Source organism: Electrophorus electricus, chromosome 14 (genome assembly GCF_041902795.1).
Source record: "Electrophorus electricus isolate QZ-2024a chromosome 14, ASM4190279v1, whole genome shotgun sequence".
NCBI classification, from domain to species: domain Eukaryota; kingdom Metazoa; phylum Chordata; class Actinopteri; order Gymnotiformes; family Gymnotidae; genus Electrophorus; species Electrophorus electricus.
This window is the reverse complement of record NC_137510.1, coordinates 23,250,252-23,275,052: the sequence shown is the minus strand read 5'-3', so window position 1 is coordinate 23,275,052 and position 24,801 is coordinate 23,250,252. Positions and strand designations below refer to the sequence as shown.

The 24,801-nt window shown below is 40.2% G+C and overlaps 3 protein-coding genes across 7 annotated transcripts; 2 read left to right on the top strand and 1 right to left on the bottom strand.

The window, feature by feature from the left end:
* Positions 1-472: 472 nt before the first annotated feature.
* Positions 473-6,696, bottom strand: leng9 (leukocyte receptor cluster (LRC) member 9). 2 transcript variants are annotated; one of them, XM_026999218.3, is made up of 7 exons: positions 6,556-6,696; positions 6,358-6,461; positions 3,083-3,182; positions 2,707-2,822; positions 2,448-2,605; positions 2,193-2,361; positions 473-1,984 (listed from the first exon to the last, which is right to left on the bottom strand). In XM_026999218.3, exons 2-7 carry the CDS (start codon positions 6,425-6,427, stop codon positions 1,092-1,094), a joined length of 1,506 nt encoding a protein of 501 aa, XP_026855019.2. In that variant the 5' UTR covers positions 6,428-6,461; positions 6,556-6,696; the 3' UTR covers positions 473-1,091. The 2 variants fall into 2 exon arrangements, with proteins under 2 accessions (XP_026855019.2, XP_081552992.1); XM_081696866.1 differs by lacking the exon at positions 6,556-6,696 and having other exon boundaries at positions 2,448-2,602; positions 6,358-6,499.
* flcn (folliculin) lies at positions 6,692-17,633 on the top strand. 2 transcript variants are annotated; one of them, XM_026999215.3, is made up of 12 exons: positions 6,692-6,814; positions 8,537-8,746; positions 8,948-9,094; positions 9,374-9,595; positions 9,940-10,106; positions 10,276-10,367; positions 14,121-14,266; positions 14,348-14,461; positions 14,831-14,954; positions 15,302-15,418; positions 15,528-15,630; positions 15,972-17,633. In XM_026999215.3, exons 2-12 carry the CDS (start codon positions 8,537-8,539, stop codon positions 16,177-16,179), a joined length of 1,650 nt encoding a protein of 549 aa, XP_026855016.3. In that variant the 5' UTR covers positions 6,692-6,814; the 3' UTR covers positions 16,180-17,633. The 2 variants fall into 2 exon arrangements, with proteins under 2 accessions (XP_026855016.3, XP_081552991.1); XM_081696865.1 differs by lacking the exon at positions 6,692-6,814 and adding an exon at positions 6,966-7,533.
* Positions 17,634-18,333: 700 nt separating this feature from the next.
* zgc:174888 (uncharacterized) lies at positions 18,334-23,941 on the top strand. Of its 3 annotated transcripts, XR_014117054.1 has the most exons (6): positions 18,345-19,237; positions 19,408-19,520; positions 19,708-19,776; positions 20,092-20,223; positions 20,759-21,190; positions 21,968-23,941. XR_014117054.1 is itself a non-coding variant. In XM_026999222.3 (5 exons), the coding sequence occupies exons 1-5, from the start codon at positions 19,225-19,227 to the stop codon at positions 21,131-21,133; spliced, it is 645 nt and encodes a 214-aa protein (XP_026855023.2). In that variant the 5' UTR covers positions 18,334-19,224; the 3' UTR covers positions 21,134-23,941. The 3 variants fall into 3 exon arrangements, 2 of the variants coding, with proteins under 2 accessions (XP_026855023.2, XP_026855022.2); XM_026999222.3 differs by having other exon boundaries at positions 18,334-19,237; positions 20,149-20,223; positions 20,759-23,941; XM_026999221.3 differs by having other exon boundaries at positions 18,348-19,237; positions 20,759-23,941.
* Positions 23,942-24,801: the final 860 nt, after the last annotated feature.

Below are 24,801 nucleotides of genomic sequence, written 5' to 3'. Positions count from 1 at the left end.
ATTATGCAGCTATGCAAGATCTCAGCAAAATTTGAATGCTGCTAATACACGCGCGCGCACATAATTAAAGGACTATAGTTCTTGGTGGACGCTGACTACTTTCTTACTAAAAGGTTCATGATCGATTTAAGTGGATTCTATTCAAACTTCAAAGCAACATCATGTGGAAAGGAGACGTGGCATAGTATAGAGTCATTATAACAGCAAAGCATCAAATTCCCTCACGTCCTAGAAACAAGATAAATAAATAAGCACCGACAGCCCTGCCTTTCTGTTATTGCTGGTCCAAACAAGGATGCATGCTCTGAACTTATGAAAAGATATATGGTGGTTCTTTACAGACCCTCTGTGGAAGAACATGGAATAAAACACACACACACACACACACACACACACACACACACACACACACACACACACACACACACACACACACACACACCCCCAATAAAAACAAATGTAGATTTAAATATTCAGTCACGTCAATTTATTTTTTTTTTTGCCAAGTCACATGTCTCAACATTTTCACAAGGTAGTTTTTCTTGCTAGTAAATTATTTAAAGCCTTGACCATAAAAACATATTACACTATGTATTACAAATTTATTTTTATAACTAATTTATCTTTATCCTGATTGTATACAAAAAACGGAGCATTGCAGTACATTGAATGAAATTGTAATAAAATGCAATATCCTACAAACAAGTGGATATAATTTTTCCTTCATAGAACCAAAAAAATGGTAGAATTAAAATAGTAAAATTTAGAGCAAATATGTATGACTCTTATTTAAGACTCTACTAATTATGACTCATGTTAATTAAATTCAAGTGTCAAAATGATTCTGTAAGGTTTTGGTGTGTGTGATAGCTTTGAGCTCACCACTAAAATACTGTCATTAATGAATAATAAACACCTAAACACAGACACTAATAAAATAATAATTATGGTCTTTGGTACAGTAAGTACAATCAAGAGTGTTTGTTAGGGGCTATTGCTCCAGAGGAGATCTGTTTAATTGTTGGTTAAAGTTGCTACCTTATGACTTATATGTTTATAATCATTAGGATTGAGTTCTGAACATTGCACTGTTACACAGTGGGGAGCTGCACAGCACACACTGTCTCATAAAAGCCACTCTCTGTCTTTGGTGTGTTGTTTACACACAGATATAATTTGTCCACCTCCAGCTTGCCAAAGTTCACATCCTTAGCAAATTTAATGGTTCCCACCTCTTCAAACATCCTACACACACCCTCCCCCTCTACTTTGGCCAGGGTCAGGTGGTACGTGGGGTCTCGTGAGTGGCGGTGTAGCCAGCCTCTCTCCCTAAAGGCTTGTTGGAGAGGGGCATTAAGGCCCTGAATGTCTGACTTTGGCTGCGGCAGCAGGTGCAGAACTTTCCCATTGAAGTGCTTCAGTTTGGGGGTAAAGGAGACGGAGATGGGTGGCTTGTATCGGCCCCTGATGATGAAGCGGAGGAGTTCGCCAGCAGCATACACCTCAGCGGGGTCATGAAGGACCAGAAGAGTGAGAGTGACGTGCAGCGTGGCTGGGCTGACCCAGAAGGGCTCTGACTGGGGGAGGTGGGTCAGGACCTTCCTCTGCACACGCTGGAAAGCCAAGAGAGCAGCAGGAGAGTCCACGCGGAAGCAAACGAAGTGGGTGGGCTTCCGCGGCACACGGCCTGGAAGTGGCCCTGGAGGTACCGCCGCTGCCAACACCTTCGCCTCCTCCTCCTCGTCCCAGGCATCTTTCCGTTCTTCCTCGGCTGCTGGCGGTTCATTTCTGGGAGAGATGGAGAGTCCCTCTGCTTCTTGAGTTAGGCCAGAATATCCAGCATCCTTGGCCTTCTCTCCATTTGTTGTGTCTCCAGCAACACTGAGAGGTCCATCCTCAACAATTGCAGTTGTGTCGGACTCTACAGACTCCCCCAGCTCAGTCTTCTCAGAAGATGACTCTTCTACTTCTAGTTCGGTATTCTCTGGTAATATTGTCAAAACCAAAGGAAGGAGGCGTTAAGAACAAACATGAAAAAGACATTATGTCATCAAAAAAAAAAATTAAACGTGTATCGCTTAGCACGAACATGATAAGCCAGAAAAGTGGAGTGATTTATGCAGCACTGAAACTATAATATAATATAATGTGATTTCAACATTACGGAAAATCTTAAAGATTATAAACCTCACCTAGCAGCAGATCCTCCATATCAAACGGGGGCACCACCGTCTGTCCTGTAGAGCCAAACACTCGGTCTGTGCGGCTCTCTCGGTCCCATACACACTGGCCTTTATAGCTGAAATACTGGATCCTGTGACGAGGAATGGCCATTTCCTCAGAGTAGTCACAGTCACACACCTGGGAAAAAGAAAAGTGACTCAAATACATGGCAATTTAAACATTAAAAAAAGATTCAGTCTTTGAGCTTGGTGAACTTACTGTACCTGAGTATCCCACGAGAAGTCAGAGAAGGGGCGTTCCAGGACCCCCAGAAAGCGGTCCAGGTGGCCCACCACAAAGTCACCTGGGTCCACGGAAGAATCCCATAAAATCCTGGAAATGACATCATCGGCTGTGCGCATACGCGGCTTTTTATCAACTTCTTGGGGGTCAAGGCAAAAGAAAAGGTTGGCAGATGAGAATTTTTGGGACACCAAGGAGTTATGCTTGAAAACAAGATATGTATGCTAAAAGCACGTTTACCTTTGGTCTCATTGCCTTTGGCCTTTTCTGTTTTGTTAGATTTTTTTCTTGTCCTCTGGTTTCTGCTGCCTTTGTCTTTTGCTTGTCGAGTGTTACAAACCACATCTGCAGACAGGCTGCTTTCATGGAAGGGGAGGGGGAGGAAGAGCAAGGAAGAAAAGGAGGTACATTAGGAGCTTTTCAGGAGTTTGGGCTATTAAGATACCATCTCATCTTTCAGCACAATTGTTCAGCATAGAAACAAATCTTTAACAAACTATCACCTGCTGCTTGAAAACTCTCCAGGGAAGTCAAGTACAGCAAAAATATATGATGCAGACATTGCAAGTGTGGTTAGTCAATTACCCCACCCCGAGCCCTTGAGTGACCAACACACCTATGAGACAGTCGACATCGGTCCCCAAAGTGACACCTGCCCATTAAAAAATACTTGCAGACGTCGGGTTCTGTTGGGTCCTTTGCAGCCACATCGGGTTCTGAGTGAGAAAACATCTTTTAAATTGCATCAGGTTTTTCACTGAAAAGTCAATTGTATATTTAAGTAACAAGTCTGTTGAGAAAAGAATAATAAATCTAATACGCATTTTCTAGTTTATTTTTGGTGAGCTCACAAAATGTAACAGAGGCAGATGTAAATAAGTAATAGGTTTTGCATTATGATTCCATCTTTCTTTCAAATCAATAGTAATATAATTCCTGCAATTTTTATGAATTTCTCAAAAAGATAAAAGATACTCATTAATGCATTAGTGGGAATCTTTACCATTTAAAAAAATTAAAAATCACATATCATTAAAAAAACCCATAACGATAAATCTCTCTTGGTTATAGATTAATAGTTACAGATTCATAACATGAAATGGGCCTCTTCTTGTGACACCTTCAACATTCATATTAGCCCCAGCAAGACAAAAATATTTGTCTTTCTGTTGTCACAAGGGGGAGTTGTTGCTTATGGCGTCATTACTGCAATTCTCTCTCATTCATTCATTCATTCATATATATTATATATATATATATATATATATATATATATATATATATGTGTACATACGTACGTACCTACGTACGTACGTACACACATATACATACACACATATATATATACACACATATATATATACACACATACATACACATACATACATACATACACACACACACATACATACATACATACACACACACACACACACATACATACATACATACATACACACACACACACATACATATACACACACATTTTTGCAGTAATTATGCTCCATATCACTAGTCAGTGCATATGACTAGTGGAATGGGTGTTTCTTGTGCAATTATTGCCAACAATAAAAACAAGATGTAAATTCAATTACTCAACACTCTCTTTTGCCTTATTAAGGGTTTTTGCTAGACTAAGGGCCTACATTTTTGAGCTAGGTTACAACAAAATTGTGGTCTGCTCTAAAGACTGGGTTGAGGAACAATGTACATTAGTAGTTAGATTTTTGCCAGGAAACATAATGTGAATAAAGCATCATATTCTGTATATGTTACAAGGAGTTTGTAAATTATGATACTTCACTGAATTTTTGGTACCCAGCACAAACGTGAAAAAGTCACAATCATGGTATAGTAAGCTTAAAACACACATTCTGTACATGTACTGTATAGCTAAATAACCGTATGTATTAGGCATGTTTTGATCTGAGAGAATCGTCAAATTATTATTCCACTTTTTAATCGATGCTTATAACCACAATTTGAAATAGAATTTTAACCTTTCTGTATGTCAACACAGGGGAAAATCATTCATAAATTCAGGCCTTCTGAGACCAGCTTACTAAGGCTACATTCACATTAACCTGAACCTGAAAGGGTTTTTTGCCTTCTTGTAACGCAAATGTTATGTCCGCCTGTATATCTGCATTCTGTGTTCCAGGTTTTGCCTCTTCCTCTCTGGTGTCCCCATCCTAATCCACACCAGGTTTTCCAGTGAGTGGAGGAACAAAATAAAAGGAAGAGGAAGAGACAAAGGATTTGGCTTGAGGGCTCATTGGAGAAGAGTTTGGTGTTGTTGATTTTGACTTGTTGCTACATTTTGAGTTTGTGTTTGATAGATTTTGGAGTTGCCCCTTGATTTATGGTTTGTTTTGCCCCTTTGGTTGATTGCTGGATAATATATGTTTCTTGTATCTTGTGTGTACATTGTCCTGTATATATTTTCACACTGGTGGTAGGGAGTGTGGGTTTATCTTTGTTCTAACAGTGTAGTCACTAAAGTTTATTTTTGTTAGCTTAGTCGGTCGTGGTTTTGTTTATTGTGTTGGTCTTGGTCACTCCTGACGCAATTGCACCAGTTTATTTACTTTAAATACCAAACACTTGTAAATACACTAGATCCTTGCTGTAAACTTTGTCTGTTTATTCATCCCATTACTCATTTCTACTGTTGTATTACTCAAAACCCCATGTTACGGCCTCACAGCCTAGACAGGGTCATAACATAATTGGGGGCTTGTCCTTTTGTTGTGTGGTTTTTTATTTAACTTTTTTTTTTTTTTTTGCCCCTTTTGTGTGTCTATGCTGGTTGGTGGTTTTCTCTTGTGGGTGGGGTGGCTGTGGGTGTTGTGTGCAGTTTGGGTTTTTCCATAGTGTGTTGGGAGCATTTTTGTTAGGATGGCAAGTTTTGATTTGTCTAGCTTTACTCTTTGTCCTACCCTGGAGCAGTTTGACCTGTGTAGAAAGGCAGACCTGTTGAAACTAGCGGATTTCTTTGATGTTGTGGTGACCTGTTCAGCCACAACATGGGAGATCAAGGAAGTCTTAGAGGCCTGCTTGGTACAAGAGGGCATTTTGCCAGAACGTGGTGGTCCTGTTGGTGTGCGGTGAACCTGACACAGGGCACGTCAATGGTGGAAACCAGAGACGACTCTCTGATCGGCTTACGCATAGAGCCTCAAGTCATCCAGTTTCCTGGTAGTGACCCAATGCTGGCTTTGAAACTAAAGGAAGTGGAGTTGGAACTCAAGAGGCAGGAGCACGAGATAGAGCTACTGAGGGTGCGGGCCTTACAGCTTGAGGTTGTAAAAGCAGATAAGGAGGCAGTGATCCGGAGGCAGAGCATTGGTCCGGAGGGTCCTATTCCTCGTCCCTAGAAGTTCTCCTCCCCTATGCCAGATGGCTTGGCTAACAGCAGTACCCTGGTACCAAAACCACACCTGCCAAGATCACCCACTACCTCTGTATCCGCTACACCGGTGGCACATGGATTTGATGTCAGCTGGAACATAGGTTTGGAGCTATTTGAAGTCAGCCAGAGCAAAATGTAATGCATACACAAGCTAATAATGTCCAATTCTTCTAGTTTGAGTATACCTAGGCTTATTCTATGAACACGGAGTAATTTAAAAAGCCAAAAAGTTTTAAAATTTTGAACAAGTTACATTAATTTTTCATAACTCCAGTAAACATCAAAGAGACTTTTCTGCCACATCAAATCCAAAAAGGTAGTTATGACGTGGACTTTTACGTGGACTTTGATCTTTTTTTTCTCATTACTTCATCTTTAAACATTTGTTCACAATGAGGACACAATACCAGTTTTAAATGACACAACACTAACTATTTTAATGTCATAAACTAACATTAGTGATAGCTTTAAATAAATACCTGTTTGGGCTTGTGCCAGCGTGTCCCATTCCTCCGCGAAGGATTTTCCTGAACTCTCACAGCCCTCCATGACAGACGAGGTCCCTCAGGCAAACGTGCCCCAGCTAAGATACGATATATTCAAAGAAAGAACCGCTACTTCTCAGAGAATTAAAGCCTTAATTATCTAGCTAGATAATGGTGTCGGATGTAACAGACCTGTTATACGTTATAATGGCTGTTAGTAGCTAGCTCGGCTAGCTGGGATAGCCAGTTCTCCTCGAAAAACCAAACTGGCCAGTTAACAAGGAAGCTCGTGAGCTATATCGGCCACGGCGATGTTTCTGCACCATTACATCATCTTGGACACAAACCAGTCGAGACATTCAGGGTGTATCTACTATTCTAACTCATACTGGTGTGTATACCCTGTCTTGGATACCGCAGCAACAAACAACAACGTCAATGAAAGTATAAGGTAACGTTTTACCACAGTAAAAACACTCGATTCGTCATGTTGACGTTGTACAGGTCGTGGTTGTGGGCCTTGTAGTTTTACTTAGAAGGCGTGTCAGGAACGATTATGCGATTCAGTGACTTAAGAGTAAATGGTTTTAAAAGCATTTTAAATCACGAGGTAACGAGCAATATGAATCTAAAGAGAAGCAGTGTAGTCATTGATGTTTATATTTGCTTCGTTTGTTTATATTTAAGTGCTAATGTGAGTCACATGCTTGCTGTGTTATAAACAGCGCGTGACTGCCCATCACATGACCATCGAGGGTAATGGCGTGCAGGAGGATCCTGGAGCGGTGTAATCGCAATTAAAATGTGCTACTATTAATGGACTTTGGGGTGGAAGAGATACAGAGAAATGTAGAGTAATTGCTTTTTTCTTTTTTGCCATTGACGAGGATTGAGACTGAACCGAGACTACATACGTTTTCTATTTTTACTAGCTGCCTAAGTAACATTTAACCCAACACATTGCACACAGCTAGGTTAGGTTAGGCTAGCTAGCTAACTAGGCAACTAAGTTTGGCGATCTAGGTAGCTTAGTTATCTAAAGCTTCATGAGATACTACACCTAGCTGAACGGTAATCCTGAGAGCCGTTGAAATGTTTTATTATTGCTAGTTAGTTAGATCACTGTTCAGTACTAGTCCGTTTTGGGAATCTGTCCATAACGGTAAAAAGGTAAGTACAATGTACATTATAGCTACATTTCCTAATATGATGCTTGCTTATATAAGCTTTACGACTGTAGTCTCCTTTTAATCAATTTCAGTTCGAGTTCTACTTGTAGACGAAATTATCATCAAAGAAATTAGACATAATCATTATGAAGAAAGGCTTTGAATAGATACCAGTTATTGAGACTGTGAATTATTCTAAAACCTATTAAAGTTATCCACTGACCCACAGCATAATTGGAAAAGTCTCCACCATGTTGTATGTGCAGGTGATGTGAACAGCTGCATATACAATAAACTTTAGCCAATTTGTTGACATTCCAACGTCCTGTACTGTTCACCCTTTGTCACTTTCTGCCTGGATGTTTGCAGGGCTAAAATACTTTTTTTTTTTTGTTTGAACACCACTGTCCTGTAGCACATCTTGATCTTTGACACTGGTTAAGATTGTTCTTGTGTATTTCAAGTTGGGCATTATCAAAAGAAAAATAACTTGATTATGTTCAAGACTTAGAAAAATACTCAACAGCCTAAGCAGTATTTACCCCCTCCCACCCCCCATTTTAAAACAAATATAGTTGAATTTTTTTTTTTTTTTTAAGTCATGTACAAGCATGGTTAACAGAAAGAACAGACTAACATTTATCCAAAACAGTGATCTGACCATGTAAAGCTGACACTTTCTTGTAAAAGAAACATCTTGTAAACATTATCAAGTAAGGCAAGTTATTGTCACAGATGGGTAAGGGAGCTGTTTTGGTAGGGGGGTTGAGAGGCTAGAGAAATTCCTGGCATATAGAAGGCAGTGTTATTCACTATAGTCAGTAGTCTGGACCTTGTCAAGAGCAAGTCATTTTACGTTATCATTTACTTGGTGGTGGCATGATGATGGATGTTGATTTGATGCAAGTTTATCAAGCACATCAGTGTTGCTGGAGTCTGAAATGTTGTAATTTTGTCAGCATTGCCTATGCACTCATTCTCCAGTGAACTTCAATTACTTCCAGATGAATGCTTTAGTTGCCCTTTGTCACTTCTGCGAACTCCATGGTCCTCGGACCTTGTTTTGCACTGAGGCTGTCCATCCACCCTCACCGTCACCACCACAGCCTGGTTTGGCTTTTCTTGGTGACATGGACCGTGAAGGTGACCGAGAGGGAGAGGGTCTCACCATGCGAGCCAACAGCTCTGCCACACAAAGAGCTGACATGTGTGAGGTGAGATTTAAAAGAAGTGCTTGCCATTTTCTCTGGCTTATTTGGCAGTATGTGAGTGGTTATGTTGTTCAGCAACAAGTCATACTTTTAATGTTGAGTGATGGACTCATGTTCCTTTTCTCGCATTCTCCCTCTCTCTCTGTCCCCATCCAAACCCTGCCCACCTCCCCACTAACTTTGCTCGATCTCTTCCACTTTCAGGGCTGCCGCTCACTGCCTGCTTCCCACCCCGGGTTTGTGAGCATGGACACCGAGACAGGCATTCGCTACCTTAGTCATCAGCACCCACGTCAACCCCAGTTGTTCAGTGTAGTGCGTCAGGCATGTGTACGCAGTCTCAGCTGTGAGGTGAGCACGTCTGTGTGAGTGTGTCTGCTTGTCTGCTGAAACCTTAAACCATCAGAGAACTAAAAAACATAATACAGATTATCCAGTTATCTTCAGATCATAAAAACAAACCATATTTATGCTGTAATTCAATGACCTGAGAACCAGCTAACTTTGCCTTGCATATGGACACGCAGAGGAATCAAATTCTTTAATTTCCCATAAGCCTAGTCCAACTATGGATGAATCTGTTCATCTTGAATCTATACCTCACTATGCCAGTGCCTGTGACTTGTGCAGGTGTGTCCGGGAAGGGAGGGGCCCATCTTCTTTGGCGACGAGCAGCACGGCTTTGTTTTCTCCCACACGTTCTTCATCAAAGACAGCCTGGCGCGCGGCTTCCAGCGCTGGTACAGCATCGTCATGGTTGCTATGGACAGGATCTACCTCATCAACTCTTGGCCTTTCCTGCTGCGCCACCTCAAACTCACCATCCAGAGCCTACAGAGCACAGCGCTCAAGGTACTGCGCTCCTCTTCTCAGCAGGAAGGCCAGGAATGGTGCCTACTTAAAGCCTTCTTCAGTACATGAAAAAGTGGCATTACTTCTGTCTGATTAGGTTCCTGATTAGGATCCCAGGATCCTGAGGCGCTTACGTGCACCATGTCTGAACAATGTGCAATAGTACAGTCTGTACAATAGTAAATGGGGGGGGGGGGGGGGCAACGTCGTTCACACACTAGATAATGATAGAGATGTGTTAAATTTAGAAAGCCTTAGAACAAGAGCAGTATTTATAAATGCATATAGTCCCAAAGTTGACACACATGCCGAGTCTGTTTGTGACCTCTGCCTTTGGACTGCAGGTGTTTGACAGCGAGCAGGGTGTGTGCCCTCAGAGGGCCGTTCGGATGAACAGTGCTTTCTCTCCAGCAGTGTTCCCTCATCAACGTAGTGGCAACGCAGCCCGATCTCTGCCCTCTCTCACCCAGCACCCTAACCTGTGGGCCAGCCTGCACGCTTCCTTCAGCTGGTATGACATGCGCAAGCTTCCTCATTTACCAGTCTCACTCTATTTGAGGTCACCGCATAGACATTTCCTTTATGTCCTCCCCTTTGCTTTTCCCATCCAAGTCAGTGGTACTGACTTACAGTGGTACAAGAACTGCTGTCTCATGCTTGATGTACTGTGTACACTGCAGGTTGCTGAAGGCTTGTGGGAGCCGTTTGACCGAGAAGCTGCTAGAGGGAGCTCCTACAGAAGACACACTCGTTCTAATTGAAAGACAAACAGGTAGAGGTCTCTTGTGATCTCAACTGGCTATTTGTGGGCAATACATGTGCAAAATTAGTTAACATCCTGCTACGCATCCTTACTGTCTTAAATCCTGATCTGTACTGGTTTTGTGCTGCACATTTAAATTACATTAAATAAAATGTAACTAGAGACAGACATTTTATAATTACCTTTGTAAGTGTATCCTTTATCTCTCAGATGTTTAGTTTATGAATGGAAAAAAAAAACACTGCCTCTCATTTCTACAAAACAAATGCAGCATTTCATTGAGGAGCACAGGAATTCAGTGGCTGAAAGCTAGTTATGCAGAATAGTTTTGCCCAGGAACGCACGCCTGCATGGTGACACCAGCAGGAAGGCTCATCTGCTTTGCACAGTTTATTTTCAATCTGATGAAAGTTTGTATTTGTATATAATCTCCTTTTTTTGCAAATGGCAAAAATAACATTTGAAAGCTATCGGGTCAGCAGTGAGTAAGAGTGAACGTAAATAAGACATGCATGATTGTGTGACGGGGAGCAGTTAGGAGGCGGACCCATACGCTGAGAACAGCGAGTTTTATTATGGGGAAATGCAAGAATCGTAATTGTTTAACAGTCCAGGGTCAGAGAACAAATGTGTAAAGCACAGGAATTCATGATTAAACTAAACAAACCAAACACGATGAAGGGGAAGCAGGCTATAACAAAAACACCAGCAGCAATAAGAACAAATAACTAAGACTTGAGATAACAAACAGGCAACGAAAACACGATGCTTGGAAATAACCTGTGTGTTAATCCTAGCCATTGTTTATCATGAGCAAGGCGTGGAGAACAAACAGGCTTTGATTCACAATGACCAGCACACACACAATAAGATTTTACACATGCAATGAGATTTAACAAGACACAGGTGCACCTCGTCAGGGGTAGAGAAAATGAAACTAAGGAACAGAATCACAACAAGGAAGTAAAGCAAAACAAAGACATGTGACAGTATGGAGACAGGGTCAGTAAGAGAGGCCAACCGTGACAGATTGTGATACTGTATGAATTTAGAAGTTATGAAGTGTTTATAAGAATCTTTCCTTAGTCTCTGTCAATATTAGGTTTATAAAAATATAATCATGGTGCAGGTGGTAATGCACAGGCACGAATAACCTGACTATCTTAAAGTTAACTGGCATAATCATATGGATTATTTTACTTTAAACAACTCACATCGAAACCTGCATAATGTTTTATAGTAAAGAATATTACACCACTGAATGCATTTAAGATGTGATTTTTCTTTTCAATGCCATGACCTATTTAATTTTTCCAAAAGCTCTGCTTTAATTCTCATTCATGAATATACTGTTTGTAGTAAGCCTAAGAGTAATTGTTATTTGGAGCATTTTATTATAGATGAGATTGTGGTACCCACAACACCAACTAAACACTTAACCCTCCTCATTTATAGGACGTGTTGAGACGTCAACAGGTACCTCTTATAACCAACCTACCTCGTGAATAGTCCATTTCAAATTCTTTGTGTCAGTCATTTGCAATGAATGAGGGAGGGGGGAAATCACATACAGGGAATGTACCAGTAATTGTATCAAACCATCCTGATTTGGACTTTTTTATTTAATCCCGAAAGCTGTCCAACTTTTCTGAGAAACCGCAGCAGCAGCAGCAGCTTCCAGAATCTCTAGGCCTAGCTAATGATGCAGTAACCTGCAGCCAGTTGCGTGTGGTTGGTTGAGATGGAAGGGGTTTTAAAAGATACATGATGCTTTTATCATTCCCTACATAAGCTCCGCGAATGGCTGCTCTCCGTGGTCCTGAAGCGACGCCGTGGTGGCTCTGCGCTAGCAGTATTTCCATCGGGTCAGTTTAAGGACCATAACTAGCTGTGTGGATACCAAGGTCCAGACCTGGGAGTTTGGTTTTTTTGTTTTGTTTTGTTTTTTGTTTTTTTATTTATTTCCAGTTCTGAAATGAAATGTGGAATATTGTGTGATATTTTGATAATGTTGTGACAGTGTAACCTACACTGTTTAAAAGCTTCCCACCCAAGACACATTTGTTCTCAGCTCAGCTTGGAGCAGTTGGTAGCTATGAACAAAACTAGAAGTTTCATACATTTGTCTATTGCACTTAGCTGCTAAAGTCGAACTAGCTTGACTGCATACATTTTCCCTCAAAATAGCCTGAACTGTCTGAACTGTAATCGTATGTTATGAGCTCGCATTAGTAAATAAATGAGATTTGTGTTGATACTTCCATCAACATCCAAGATTTAACCCCACCTTAAATTTCAAAATAATTTTTTTTTTCTTGAATAATTTTTTTTTTTTCCTGACTATTTTTAAAAATGTTGCGTGCAGAGAGGTAGGCAGAATGACCCAGGTTAAAATGTTGTAAATTAAAATAAGAACATTAACATATTTTTTGAAACTGTAGTTTAATTTAGTGTAGGTTCCAGTCTTTATTTGCAGTTGAGAACATGCATGCTTGGTTGACATTGCTTCAACGCATCACTTGAACTCATCACTTGATCAACCCCAGCAAGGCAGAGCTTCTGTACATTATAAGAACTCCCAATCCTCACCTTGATCTCGCCATTTCTTTCATATCTTGCTGTCTGAAGCTGATTGTAGCCTTGGCATAACTTTGGAAGTCCAGTTATCATCCTCAGCTAATTTTTCAAACCTGACCCAGTCATGCATGTTTTTCCTTCACAACTTAAGAAGGAGCACTTTCTCTCACAGGAAGCTGCCCAGGTGCTTCTGCAGTCTCTTGTGATCAGAGGGCTTGACAGCTTCATCTCATTACTTGCTCATGGTCTTCCTCTATGGGCCATGAGTCATTTATAATTGATCCAGAACTCAGCAGCACAAATGGTCTTCAGTTGTCTGAAGTTCACACATCACTGCACTGCTGTGTTCCCTTCACCGGCTTCCGGTAGCTGCCTGCAACTGGAAATCCCTAATGTCCCTAGAAAAAAATCCCTAAATCCCTAATGCTCGATTACAATGTGAAAAATGGGCCAGCCCCTCCCAACATGATGCATTCAAAGCCTGATTCATACCTTGAGGATTTTGAACCTCAATTATGCCTTAAAATGCCATCCTTCAAGTCTCATGAAAAACAAGCGTTACGTCTTTTCTCTGTCCTGGCTCCCAGATGGTGAAGCGAACTTCCACTGGCTATCCAGACTGCTGAGTCCCTTGCAGTCTTCAAACACAGACTGAAGACTCATCTATTTGTGGAGTCTTTAGATGACCACTAATCATGCACTAATATTGCACTATTATTGATTAATATTGCACTTATTGTTGAAGTACTTGAGATCATTTTGCATTGCTTTCTAGGTATCAGCATTGACTCCTGTATCTAGTATTATCATAGTTCAATGGTTCAATTTGATTCTAACCTACTGACTAGTTAGGAAAGATTTTATAAGAAAATGACACAGCACTTTTGTATGTCGTTCTGAATAAGTGCGTCTGCCATTAAATATGTAAAACGTATTATGCATACACACATTAGGCAGTGTGGTTATTACTTTATTGAAGAAGGTCACGTTATGGCGCTCACAAAAATTTTGATCCAAATTACAGCCCTGCCCATTTTTTTTTTTTAAATCCTTCAATGTCTGAACATCTTGCATCGGTATGTCTTGGGGTAGAAATAAGCCATAAAAGATCTCAGTATTTCAGATTAATGTCTCAAGATGGCTTAATGTGAAGTCAGTTAACCATCTTGTTTGTTTTACTTTTAGAACAAGAGGAGGAGATGAATGCAGAGGGGGTTGTGTGTAAAGTCCAGTCAGAGAGCACACAGGCCAGAGGTTTTCTGTGTGGTGATGATGGGAAAGGCAAAGACCCTCATGGACCAAAATTCAGATCCCTCAGGCATTTAAGACAGGTATATTCACCTTTTGTGAGCTCTAACAGTCAGCTGCCATCTTGAACATGCCTTCTTTTTTTTTCTTGGCTGTTCTTGCAGGTACTTGGTTGTGCAGATTTCCGGCAGTTGGCATGGCATGTTCTAATGGGGAACCAAGTGATCTGGAGAGGGCTGGACCATGGTCTTATCCAGTCAGCTTTTAATGTGCTCAAGGTCAGCTAACCAGGAATGTGGACATGATGTCTCGTATAAAAACAGAGTACCCTTTTATACAGTTGTCTTGTTTTATAGCATCGATTTGTAAGTTAAGCTCCCTCTGGCAAGACTTTGGTTAAGTGCTGTTCAATATACAGAATAAGATGTAATGTCTCTTAGTCTTCCTCAGTGTATAGTATATGATGTAATGTTCCTTGCTTAATTTATACAGAACACTAAAAAAAAATAATAAATTGGTTCTACAGATGGCATCTTTGTGTGTAATCCTATATGAGCTGATTTAAGTATCTCATACCTGTTGACTTAAAAATACTGACAGAAGTCATAAGACAAACTGAACACTCCTTGTCTCTTGGCTCCCACTAGGCCTTGCTCCCAGTTGGTTGTGTCCGGGTGGTAGCTTACAGCTCACACTATGAGGAAGCATATCGGTGCAATTTCCTGGGTCTCAGCCCGGACGTCCAAATCCCAGCCCACGTCACCTCTTCGGGTATGTCTGCAAAAAAAAATTACATGCTGCAAAATATCAACACCTGAGAGATCATAGATCATAGAGCCGTTCTGGCATACTGTCTGCACAGCCTGAACCCTTACTCCCTGATTATTTCTTTTAAATGGATTATTCATGAACAAACTCTAAAACCTTGGATCTGAGGGAGTGCAGACTACTTAAGGTTTGGTAGAGAATTTGTATCATGTGATGGTGAATCACTGGGAAGAGGTTCTTAATGCTTCACCAATCAGTTCTGCCACTCTGACCGTGTCGACACTTTATATGCATTTGCTTTGTTTTCATACTGAAGCATTCTTACACTGACCTCTTTATTCATTTTTCAGAGTTTACAGTATTGGTAGATGTTCTGAATGTGGAACAGGGAGGTGTGTGTGATGATAACATCCTTTCACTGTACCACTTCAACATCAGTAGTGCAAATACACAACCAACTGACAAAGGTAAACTATAAAAGACAAAAAGCCTGCACACAGCCCAACAGCACACAAACACAGCTCACCGTTTTTATAATGTACATTGAGTTTCTCTCTTCCTTTCCAAATCCCACAGGTCCAACACTGTTGAATAAGATTGAGGTGGCACTGGCCAATGAGAATCTGTCGGTGGATGTGGTGTCTCATTGCCTGCTCTGTCTAAAGGAAGAGTGGATGAAGTCAGTTATTCCTCCATTTCTTAATTTTTTATGACTACAGTTCTTCAGTTTCTTCTAGATGTTCTTGATCTTGAGTTGGCAGAAAATCTTTGGGATTCCAAATTTAAAATTATTAAATTATTTTCATAATTTATTGTTCACTTTGCTTCTGCTTTAAAGGGGTCATTATGAAGCACAATTACTGGGTACAGAATGGCTTAATTAGGCACTATTCTAAAATGTGGATTTAAAAAAAAAAAAAAGGACAAGAAAAAGCAAGTTGTTTTATTTGTGTAAGGCTAGTGTTTAATGAGCAGTGTTGCACTGTCTCTTCACTTCACTTACTTCCCTGTTTTTCACAGCAAAGTGAAGGTGCTGTTTAAGTTCTCCAAGGTGGATGGGAGAGGTAGAGAGGACACTCAGAAGGTTCTGGCCCTGCTGGGAGCCACTGGCCCTGGGGAGGAGGATAATGTGCGGCTCCTAAAGTTCTGGATGACTGGACTCAGCAAGACTTACAAGAGCCATCTAATGACAGCTGTCAGAGGAGGAGAGAGGACTCCAAGTCAGTGAGAGAGCTAGCATGGAAACAAAAGCTTTGTTGCGAATTGGAGACAGAATGAATGTGTGTGCATGGGTTTAAGGACTTTTTGTTTTTCCCATGAGACTACTGTGTGTGTGTGTGTGTGTGTGTGTGTGTGTGTGTGTGTGTGTGTGTGTGTGTGTGTGTGTGTGTGTGTGTGTGTGTGTGTGTGTGTGTGTGTGGCAGGAAACAGAAAAAAGAATGGGATGATTATTTGAGAGAGCAGTATTTCTTAATGAGTCATTTGCAAAACCCATTCAGTTGTTCAAACCCCTTAGATTTTTTCAAGTGTTTTATTCAAAATGAATTCTAAGTATATACACATTACTGTAGCGTGTATATTTAAAATGTCCAGGCTGCACAATGCTGATATGTTTTTTGATCAAAATTTTAACCACTGCAGTATGGTTTTTTCCTCTAAAGAAAAAAATGCTTATGATTTGTGTTCCGATTTCTTTTTTTTCTACCCTAAATAAACAATCTCTGCTAAGAGGTATGCCAAGTACAGATCACACTTCATTATTAAAGCAACAGGAATTACTAATACCTGTTAGTATTATATTACATATATGGGTAATTTGTGATTTTAGACATACCATTATCTGTTCAAACATAGGGAGCTTAGTTTAGTTATAGTCTTTTTGGTTTATATTTAAAAGAAAACGGTTAGTAACATGAAACTATGGTTAAATTTATTCAACCTGATCATGTGTGCTTTGCAAATATTTGCTGAAGTACATTTGTAATGCAGCAGAGGTTTCAGAACATCCTGGGCTTAAAACGTCTCTGCCAGAGTCAGAATAAAAACATGATCTTATTGGCATAGTGGGGTGGGTGAAACAATGCTGCTTCTCCTATGGGGCAGTGGAATTCAGTCCCTTGTCTGGGCAAATTTCCTAACTCTACATTCACTTACCTTTGTACCACGATTGGAAGTGTAAGTTAAGGGTGTCTGCCAAATGCATAAATGATCTGAAAGAGACATTAAGGAAGTGTGACGTCTGCATCAAATTTAGAAATTTGAATGTGTTGGTTATTGGAGCATAACCAGTTTTTATTTGAGTAGAACAGAGACTCTGGCCTGATGCACCTTGTCATGCCTGTTCACATTATCTGGCAGGTGTACATACTCTCAGGGCTGAAATCTAAGATCCATGTATTGCGGTGATTCTTCCAGTGTTGGATTTCACTTGGGTGTAGACATCGGCTGTGTTTGGCCAGATATTGGAAGCCACATCGTTCAGTTGTTATGTGAATGTGTTCAGTACTTGTCCTCGGGGACCTTAAATAAGCCTGTTTATTTTGCACCTTCAGTCATTTCTTTTTGCACTTATCTAAAAGGCAATACTCACAATTTGTGTATCTTGCTTTGTAACTTGCTGTCAGTACCTGGCTTTGACTGTAAATACAAACTAAATAAACTGACTAGAATGCTACTCATAAATGAAGGTGATTATACTTCCTGTTGGTGCTCTCTTGCAGTGACCTATTTGTTGGATTTATTTTTTTTTTCTTACTTCAAAAAGAAAGGCCCCATCCATTAAATATAGGGTTCACTAGTCAAATTTTATTTAGGGTGACTTTTGGTGACAACAGACATGCAGCAGTATTCAGTAGCATATGGAAACTATTGTTTTGAAATGTACAATTAACTATTTCCAAATATTTTTATGTATGAGTAATCTTAAAGAGGTTTCAAACACAGGATCCTTAGTATTTACTGTCATAAATGTCACAAATGCCTATAGAGATCATGGAGATATAATTATCTCATACAAGAGACTTATTTAATTCTTCATCATAAATTGCTATTATACACAGGATAAAAATCCTGTGCTAAAGCTGTAGAGTTTCACGTAGCACTCAGCCCACTCACTTCACAATACATGAGGCATGTATCAAACATACTTCGCTCAGATCCATAGTAACACATCAGGATCTCACTGGAAGCCACGACGCTTTGCGTAATCTAAAGGTTCTAGCAGTAATAAAAATATAAATTGCAAAATTGATTCTTCACCCCAACCCATGAGTCTCTATTACCGGTCTATATTACTGCTAGAACATTCTGCTCCTTCGCTCTCAGATACTTAACCACGTGAGTCAACATTACTGTAACAGCGCGAGTGATTTGCTGAAAGCCAGCGGAAATTTATGGTTACGTCCTTTTATTTACTCATCATGTGCAATGCACGTGTAATATAATTCTGCTTTTGAGATCCAGGAATCGCAGTTACTTTGAACAGCGCAGTTCATTGTTTGTGCGTGATTGAAGGATGACATCGCATTGGGTCATTTCGTGGCGAGCACATAATTCAGGACAATGACTTAGCAATATTGTGTCTGTTCAAAACGTGTGACAACGTCCTTGTTTCGCACAAAGCCCAGAGGAGTGACTACCGACAACACCATCTGAAGTCACCATGCCACAGTGTGGTTGAAGGGGGGGGGGCGCACTGAAGCGACCATGGCGGGGTGAAATTAAAAACAGACGGCCAAAGTACATGCCTAAGCTTGTGCGAGGTCTTTACTGAAAGCTGAGAAGAAGGGGAGGAGGAGAGAGCTTGTCCTATATTGGAGGAAAGGGGGAGGAGAGAGGTTGGGGGTAGGATGTGTGAGTGCACACTTGAGTTAACGAGGACTTTCACTTTTAGGCTCCGTGAGCTGATCGATGTTAGCATGCCGACGGGACAGGGTGAAGGGAGAGGAGCAGAGAGGGAAAGGCGCACGAAAGGAAGGGCAGCTTTTTGCACAGATGTTCTGACACTGTCCTAAAGAATTCGGAAAGTTCCAGAGGTTCTGAAACCGTGACTGGTAATCTGGTGACAGAGTTAGAGAGAGAGAGAAAGAGAGGTAAGATAGTGAAAGCAAAAAAGGACATAGCTTTTTAGTTTTTTAGTAAGACTGTTGTGTAATCTCTCATCGACGCTTTGTGGATGTATCGGGATTGTCAAATAACTTAATCAGACGGAGCGCCCGGGCGGGACGTCAATAAAGAAGCATGGGGAATAAAGACCACATCGGCCGGTAAAAGCATGTCACGAACAGGTAATGTAACCGCAAGGTGTTCTAATAAGGCATTTTGATGCGTGAAAAACCAGAGACCGATAAACGATACCTGGCTGATCAAATGTGCTGTTGAGATAATGTTTGAAAATACGTGCTCGATCCAGAAGGGCCAGCTGCGCAGTAAAACCAGACCTCTCTCTGTCTTTCAGTACTATTGCTTCTGTCAATATTCACTGTTCAAGGAAGCGGTTGTGATGATCTGAAGAAAGGAACTGTTAGCAATCTTCAGGCCACCATCAACAATGAAAAAAATAAAGGATTTGTGAGTTAATAAGACTAAATATAGTCGTTATTCTTTAAATATAATCTTACTGATTGATGAATTATGGTACAGATGAAATAACGTAGAGACGCGTGTCTTTTAACGTGTTACGTTTAAAGGAATTTCGGACTCGCATGTCTGCACGACGGATAACTAATGACCTGTTCATTCTGAACGTTCCTTGCAGCCTGAAGTGTTCCCCAGAAACTACCATGTGCATCATTATTTCAATGCCAGCACAGAGTGCCATGACTCGGTAAGAAAAGTTTCCAGTGAATTGTTGTGCTTTATTGTGTGTGTAATTGTGAGCGTATATGTATGTGTACGCTACAGGGCAGTGGTAGCTCAGTGGTTAAGGTACTTGTAATTGCAAGGTTGCTTGTTCAAGCCCCACAGCTGCCACTGTTGGCTCCCTGAGCAAGGCCTGTTATTCTCAGTCATAATTGTATTACCCTCTTTTTGGGTAAAAGCGTCAGCTAAATGCCCTAAATCTAAATGTGTCTGTCCAATATCCAATAATGCCAAAGCCATGTTGTACCCATTGTGTGTGTGTGTGTGTGTCTGTGTATAGTGCTGTGTGTTCAGTGCAGCTGTGATTCTCTCTCATTCTTGGATGCAACTCCTGCAGCACCTTGAAAGGATTCATGTCAAATACACATTCATCACTGAACTGAAGACTACCCTTGATGACATTTCAAGAGGGGTACCACTATTTCATGAATTATGTTATACATTTTATAGTGATAGAAATGCTGTTTCTTTTGTTTCTCTTTTGGATTAGATTGGCATGTTTATTTTTTACATTGCAGATAAATACTTTCATACTGATTTAGTTATATTGATCATTGTTTTCTTAATGATTGCACTCCCAACTCAAAACCATTCAAATTCATTTTAAATGAATTTGTGTTGATCTCTGCCCTGGGTTTTGAAAGTTTTTTCTAGTGTTCCTTGTCCTAAGTGACATGCATATCGTTTATTCAGTGATTCATGTCTGTGGCTATGTTTATTTTGAAGCAAAACTTATTTACACATGAATCATTTACTCAATGTTATACTACTAAGCGTTTATGGTTTACTAAAGATTTATGGCATAGCAGCAGACGCCATGTCTATTCCAGTGACAAGCTGTTAGTCTGTTCTACTCCCCTAGGCTGCTCTGTGCTGAATTACCATGACTCTGTATTGCCTGTAGTATTCCCTTCATCAATAAGCCAGTATTATCTTTGTGTACACAGAGCTTCCAGGAATCTCCCGATCCCTCTGTCTTCCCACATGTACACTCCTCCCCTGGAGCCCTGCTCACCTCCACGTCGGTGGTTCTCTCCAAATGGGTGGACCTGGACTGTCCAGTTGGCAAGCATGCATGTGTCTTACCCAGTCCAGACCCCCTTTACCCGGAGGAAGAGGAGGAACTCGAGGAAGAAGGGGGTGTCGCAGGCAGGACAGTCACAGAGGAGTTGTTGCACGGAAAGGAAGGAGAGAGAGGGAAAAGATGGATTACTGTCATCCCAACTAATGGGAACGCTGAGACGCATGCATTTCCAGGTCTCATCCTGTGTACGCTTTCTTCCTTAAAGATGGTGCTGGATGTGCTGGAGAGGGAACTCTGAGGAGGAAGAAAAATGGTCAACTTTCAGCCTGGATGTAATAGTGAAGGACCCTGGCTGGTAAGCGCTGGATTTTGGGGACTATAGCCAATTTAGGGGGGTGGTGCACAGTCCAGGATTCACTCTAAAGTTACCGGAACAGGCTGTAGTTCAGGAAGCAGCTGTGCCTGCTGCAGGTTGGATGGTGATGTGTCAGACCTGCAGTGTTTTTGGGGGGGTTTATTTAATCCAGAATCAGACTTAAAGATCTCAGAGTCACTGGATTAGATGAAACAAAGTCATGTGTAAAGCCGTCTGTTTTTTCCCCCATAGTTGTTAATTGGATGCAAAAGGATTACATTTTTATCAGCAAAATGTTGATCATTTTATATATTAAAAATTACTTAGGATTTTATTTTAATAAAGTTTCTTTTTTTAAAAAAAACAACATTAAAACCTGAGATAAAATAGCTATTCTGGTTGGGTTGTGCAGATGATCACAAATTTACAATCGACATTTTAAGGGGATAAAAATGCTCAAATAGTGACTTTTGATCATGTTTTTTTTTTTTCTTATAACGTTGTGGCTCCATGATAACTTGTACATTTTGTCAAAGCATTTCACCCACGCAAAAATGTCTTGCTCCTTGCAAATAAGAAAAATATTTGTAAACCAGTCAGTGCTGCTGCACAAGTTCTGACCACATTTCAGTGAAAGAGAAAGATACTGCCCAGGGCCTGTTTTATTTCAGGCTAACACTGACAGTGGGAAGAGGGAAGGCAAAAAGCTTAGACCGCTATCCTTCAACATAATGAAGTGTTTGATTTTTTTTTCATCCACATCTCTCATCACTTTAGGACTTTAGGAAAGCTATATGGAGTGTCTCAACGTAGATACACTACATGCTGCAGTTGTGTCCAATTGCACTCTTCATCCTCACGAGGACTGCACATGTCAGTCTAGTTTTTGAAGTTTTTGCTTTAAAAGCTGATCCAAATGCTACTCATTTGGTTTTCTTTTTTGAGACAATGGCTTTTCTCCAGAGTAAAAGCCCTTGTCTGGAAATAGTCACTGTCTATTGTCGTGCTCTACTGAATGGACCGATATGAACAATTATCACATGCTCACTCTATAATTTGTTTGTCTAATTTTATGTCATTTCTTTGCACTGATCATTTGTGCCCCTTCTGTGCCTTGGTTGTTTTAGTACTGTTGAATTATGTGCCTCAAGTGTCATGTAAGATGTCAGATGTGGACTTTGAAAAGTTTGAAACTCAGAATGTAGAACTAAAGGTGATAAGAAAGCAAAAATCAAAGCTCCCGTTTCACTTTGTCAGTAGTCTTCAGTATTAGCAATGGTATTGTCAGTTATAACACTATTATAAATGTTGTATTTTAACTAACAAACACAAAATCAGAACAGTTATAACACTTTTAAATACTGCATTTTAACTAACAAAAACAAAATCAGAAGATAACCTTTTACAGATGCAGTAAACATCTCTAGTAGTGTAGTCATGATAGCTTACATGGTTAGGCTAGTGCCCGAGATGGATTTGTATAGTATTTTAGGAATGGTTTTGCATTGTTAAAATGTTTACATGTCTTTAAATGTTAGCCTGGATGCTACCCATAATGAAACTTACTTATACTGTATTACCACAGTCAACCTGCAAATTAGAAGAACTGGATTATGTATGTCTTTTGTGCAGATTCTTCCATTGTTGTTTATGCTGTCATTGTTTAGTGAAATGTGTGCATATGTCAATGTGTAGAACATGTGTGTATATTTAATATGCACATTTTTCAAAACATTTTAGGAAACATCTCTTGATACTGAAAACCAGTTCCTAAGACTAAGCTTGCATTCACTATCTCAAGACTGGTATAACGGAGCTTTACACTTTTATTGTATTGTATTGGCAGATGTGCATACTGGCATGCCTGTTTCAGAATGTACTTGTGTAATTATAAAGAACTGTGGAATCTTTTTATTAAGTATAACCAACTATATAAACACCAAAGCTGCTCCTTGAGATGCAAACAATTTGAACTAAGCTACAGAGCAAACAACACAAATTCCATCTTAGTTGTGTCTAACTCCACCCTTGTCCTGTCACTTTACTGTCCACCTGTGCTCTGTTCTCTCTTAGGCAGGAACTGTTCATGTTTAGGTAGTGTTAAATCCATGATTAAGTATTAAGATGCTGGATCTGATTAGCCTCAGCAGCCACAGACACCATGAGAACCTGCCACCCACCACGTTGTGCCGAAACACTTCTGAAGATTGCTGTGACACTACTACTTTGGGACGTTGTTGAAAGTGTTTGGATATGTGTGTTTATATATACTGTGTTATCTTTGGTTACATGTTGTGAGAGGGACATACTGTCTCTCTGTGTGTGTGTGTGTGTGTGTGTGTGTGTGTGTGTGTGTGTGTGTGTGTGTGTGTGTGTGTGTGAGAAAGAGAGAGAGAAAGACATGTCACAGCTAGATAGGGATATGCATATGATGGTACAAACAACAAGAGTTTAACAGACTGCTATTGTTCACTCACTGCTTTCCTTATGCACTCTGCAAACCAGTAACGGATAAAGGCAAAACAAACCCACACACAACATACAGTATGAACACTATTCAAATATGCAACTAGAATATTATTCAACCAGTCGAAAAATGTCTTAAATTACCATATAATGCCTTTTATTCTATAACATCTTATGCTTGAATTGCATGTCCACAGACACAATCTGAAGCATTATTTAGCTCTGGAAACCTAAAAGGTGTGTGTGATGGAAACTGTCTAAATAAACCACCACTTTTAAATATTATTGTTTTCTCTAGTCTACAGTCAACTTATATTTCACAAGATTTCACAAGAGTTTTTCTGGCCAGACATTCTCAAATACACACATGCACAGGGACAAAAAAAACTGAGTTGGATTACAACAAATGCACGTTAGCTAAACATTAACATTTTTTAAATTTACATATGTCTATTCATGTTTATTACTGATGAAAATAATATATATTTCCAACCTCTCTTGAGTTTCAGATTTTCACCAAGGAACTAAGAACCTAGCCTAATCTGACAAATTCTGATTATTACCTATATTAACCCCCCAAAATTCCATCATCACATTAATTACATTGATTCTTCAAATATTTACCTTAGAAAACCGGGGGGTGGGGGGTGGGGGATAATACAACGATTTGAGATACACGCACCAAAGATGTTTGCTGAGAAACAGGCTTTGCAAACTTCTATAACCTGTATTCAAGCATATGTATGTCTTGAGTCTCTGACGAGCGCAGGGAAGACGTGCCCCAGAGCGGAGCACTGATCAAACGGCGCGTTTCTCCAGTGGTGAGCGTCGAAACCGAGCGACGGAACGCGCAGAAACAAACCTTTACACGCACCAAAACAAACCGTTACACTTTTAAGCAAGGCAAACCTGGATCTACCTGTTATAGATAAGGAGGACATTTTGACTTTTAAAAAACAGTTAATGAAAAAAGCAATAAAATCAATTTAACGCTGGGCTCGACATATCATTTGAAACACTTCGAAACATTAATTTTTCAAATTTAAATAGCTTTTCACAAGAAACACTACATCTACGCTAAATTGGCAGTTGTACACATGAGACTGTGACCTGATCGCATCACGTTAAGTGTAGAGAAGACACAG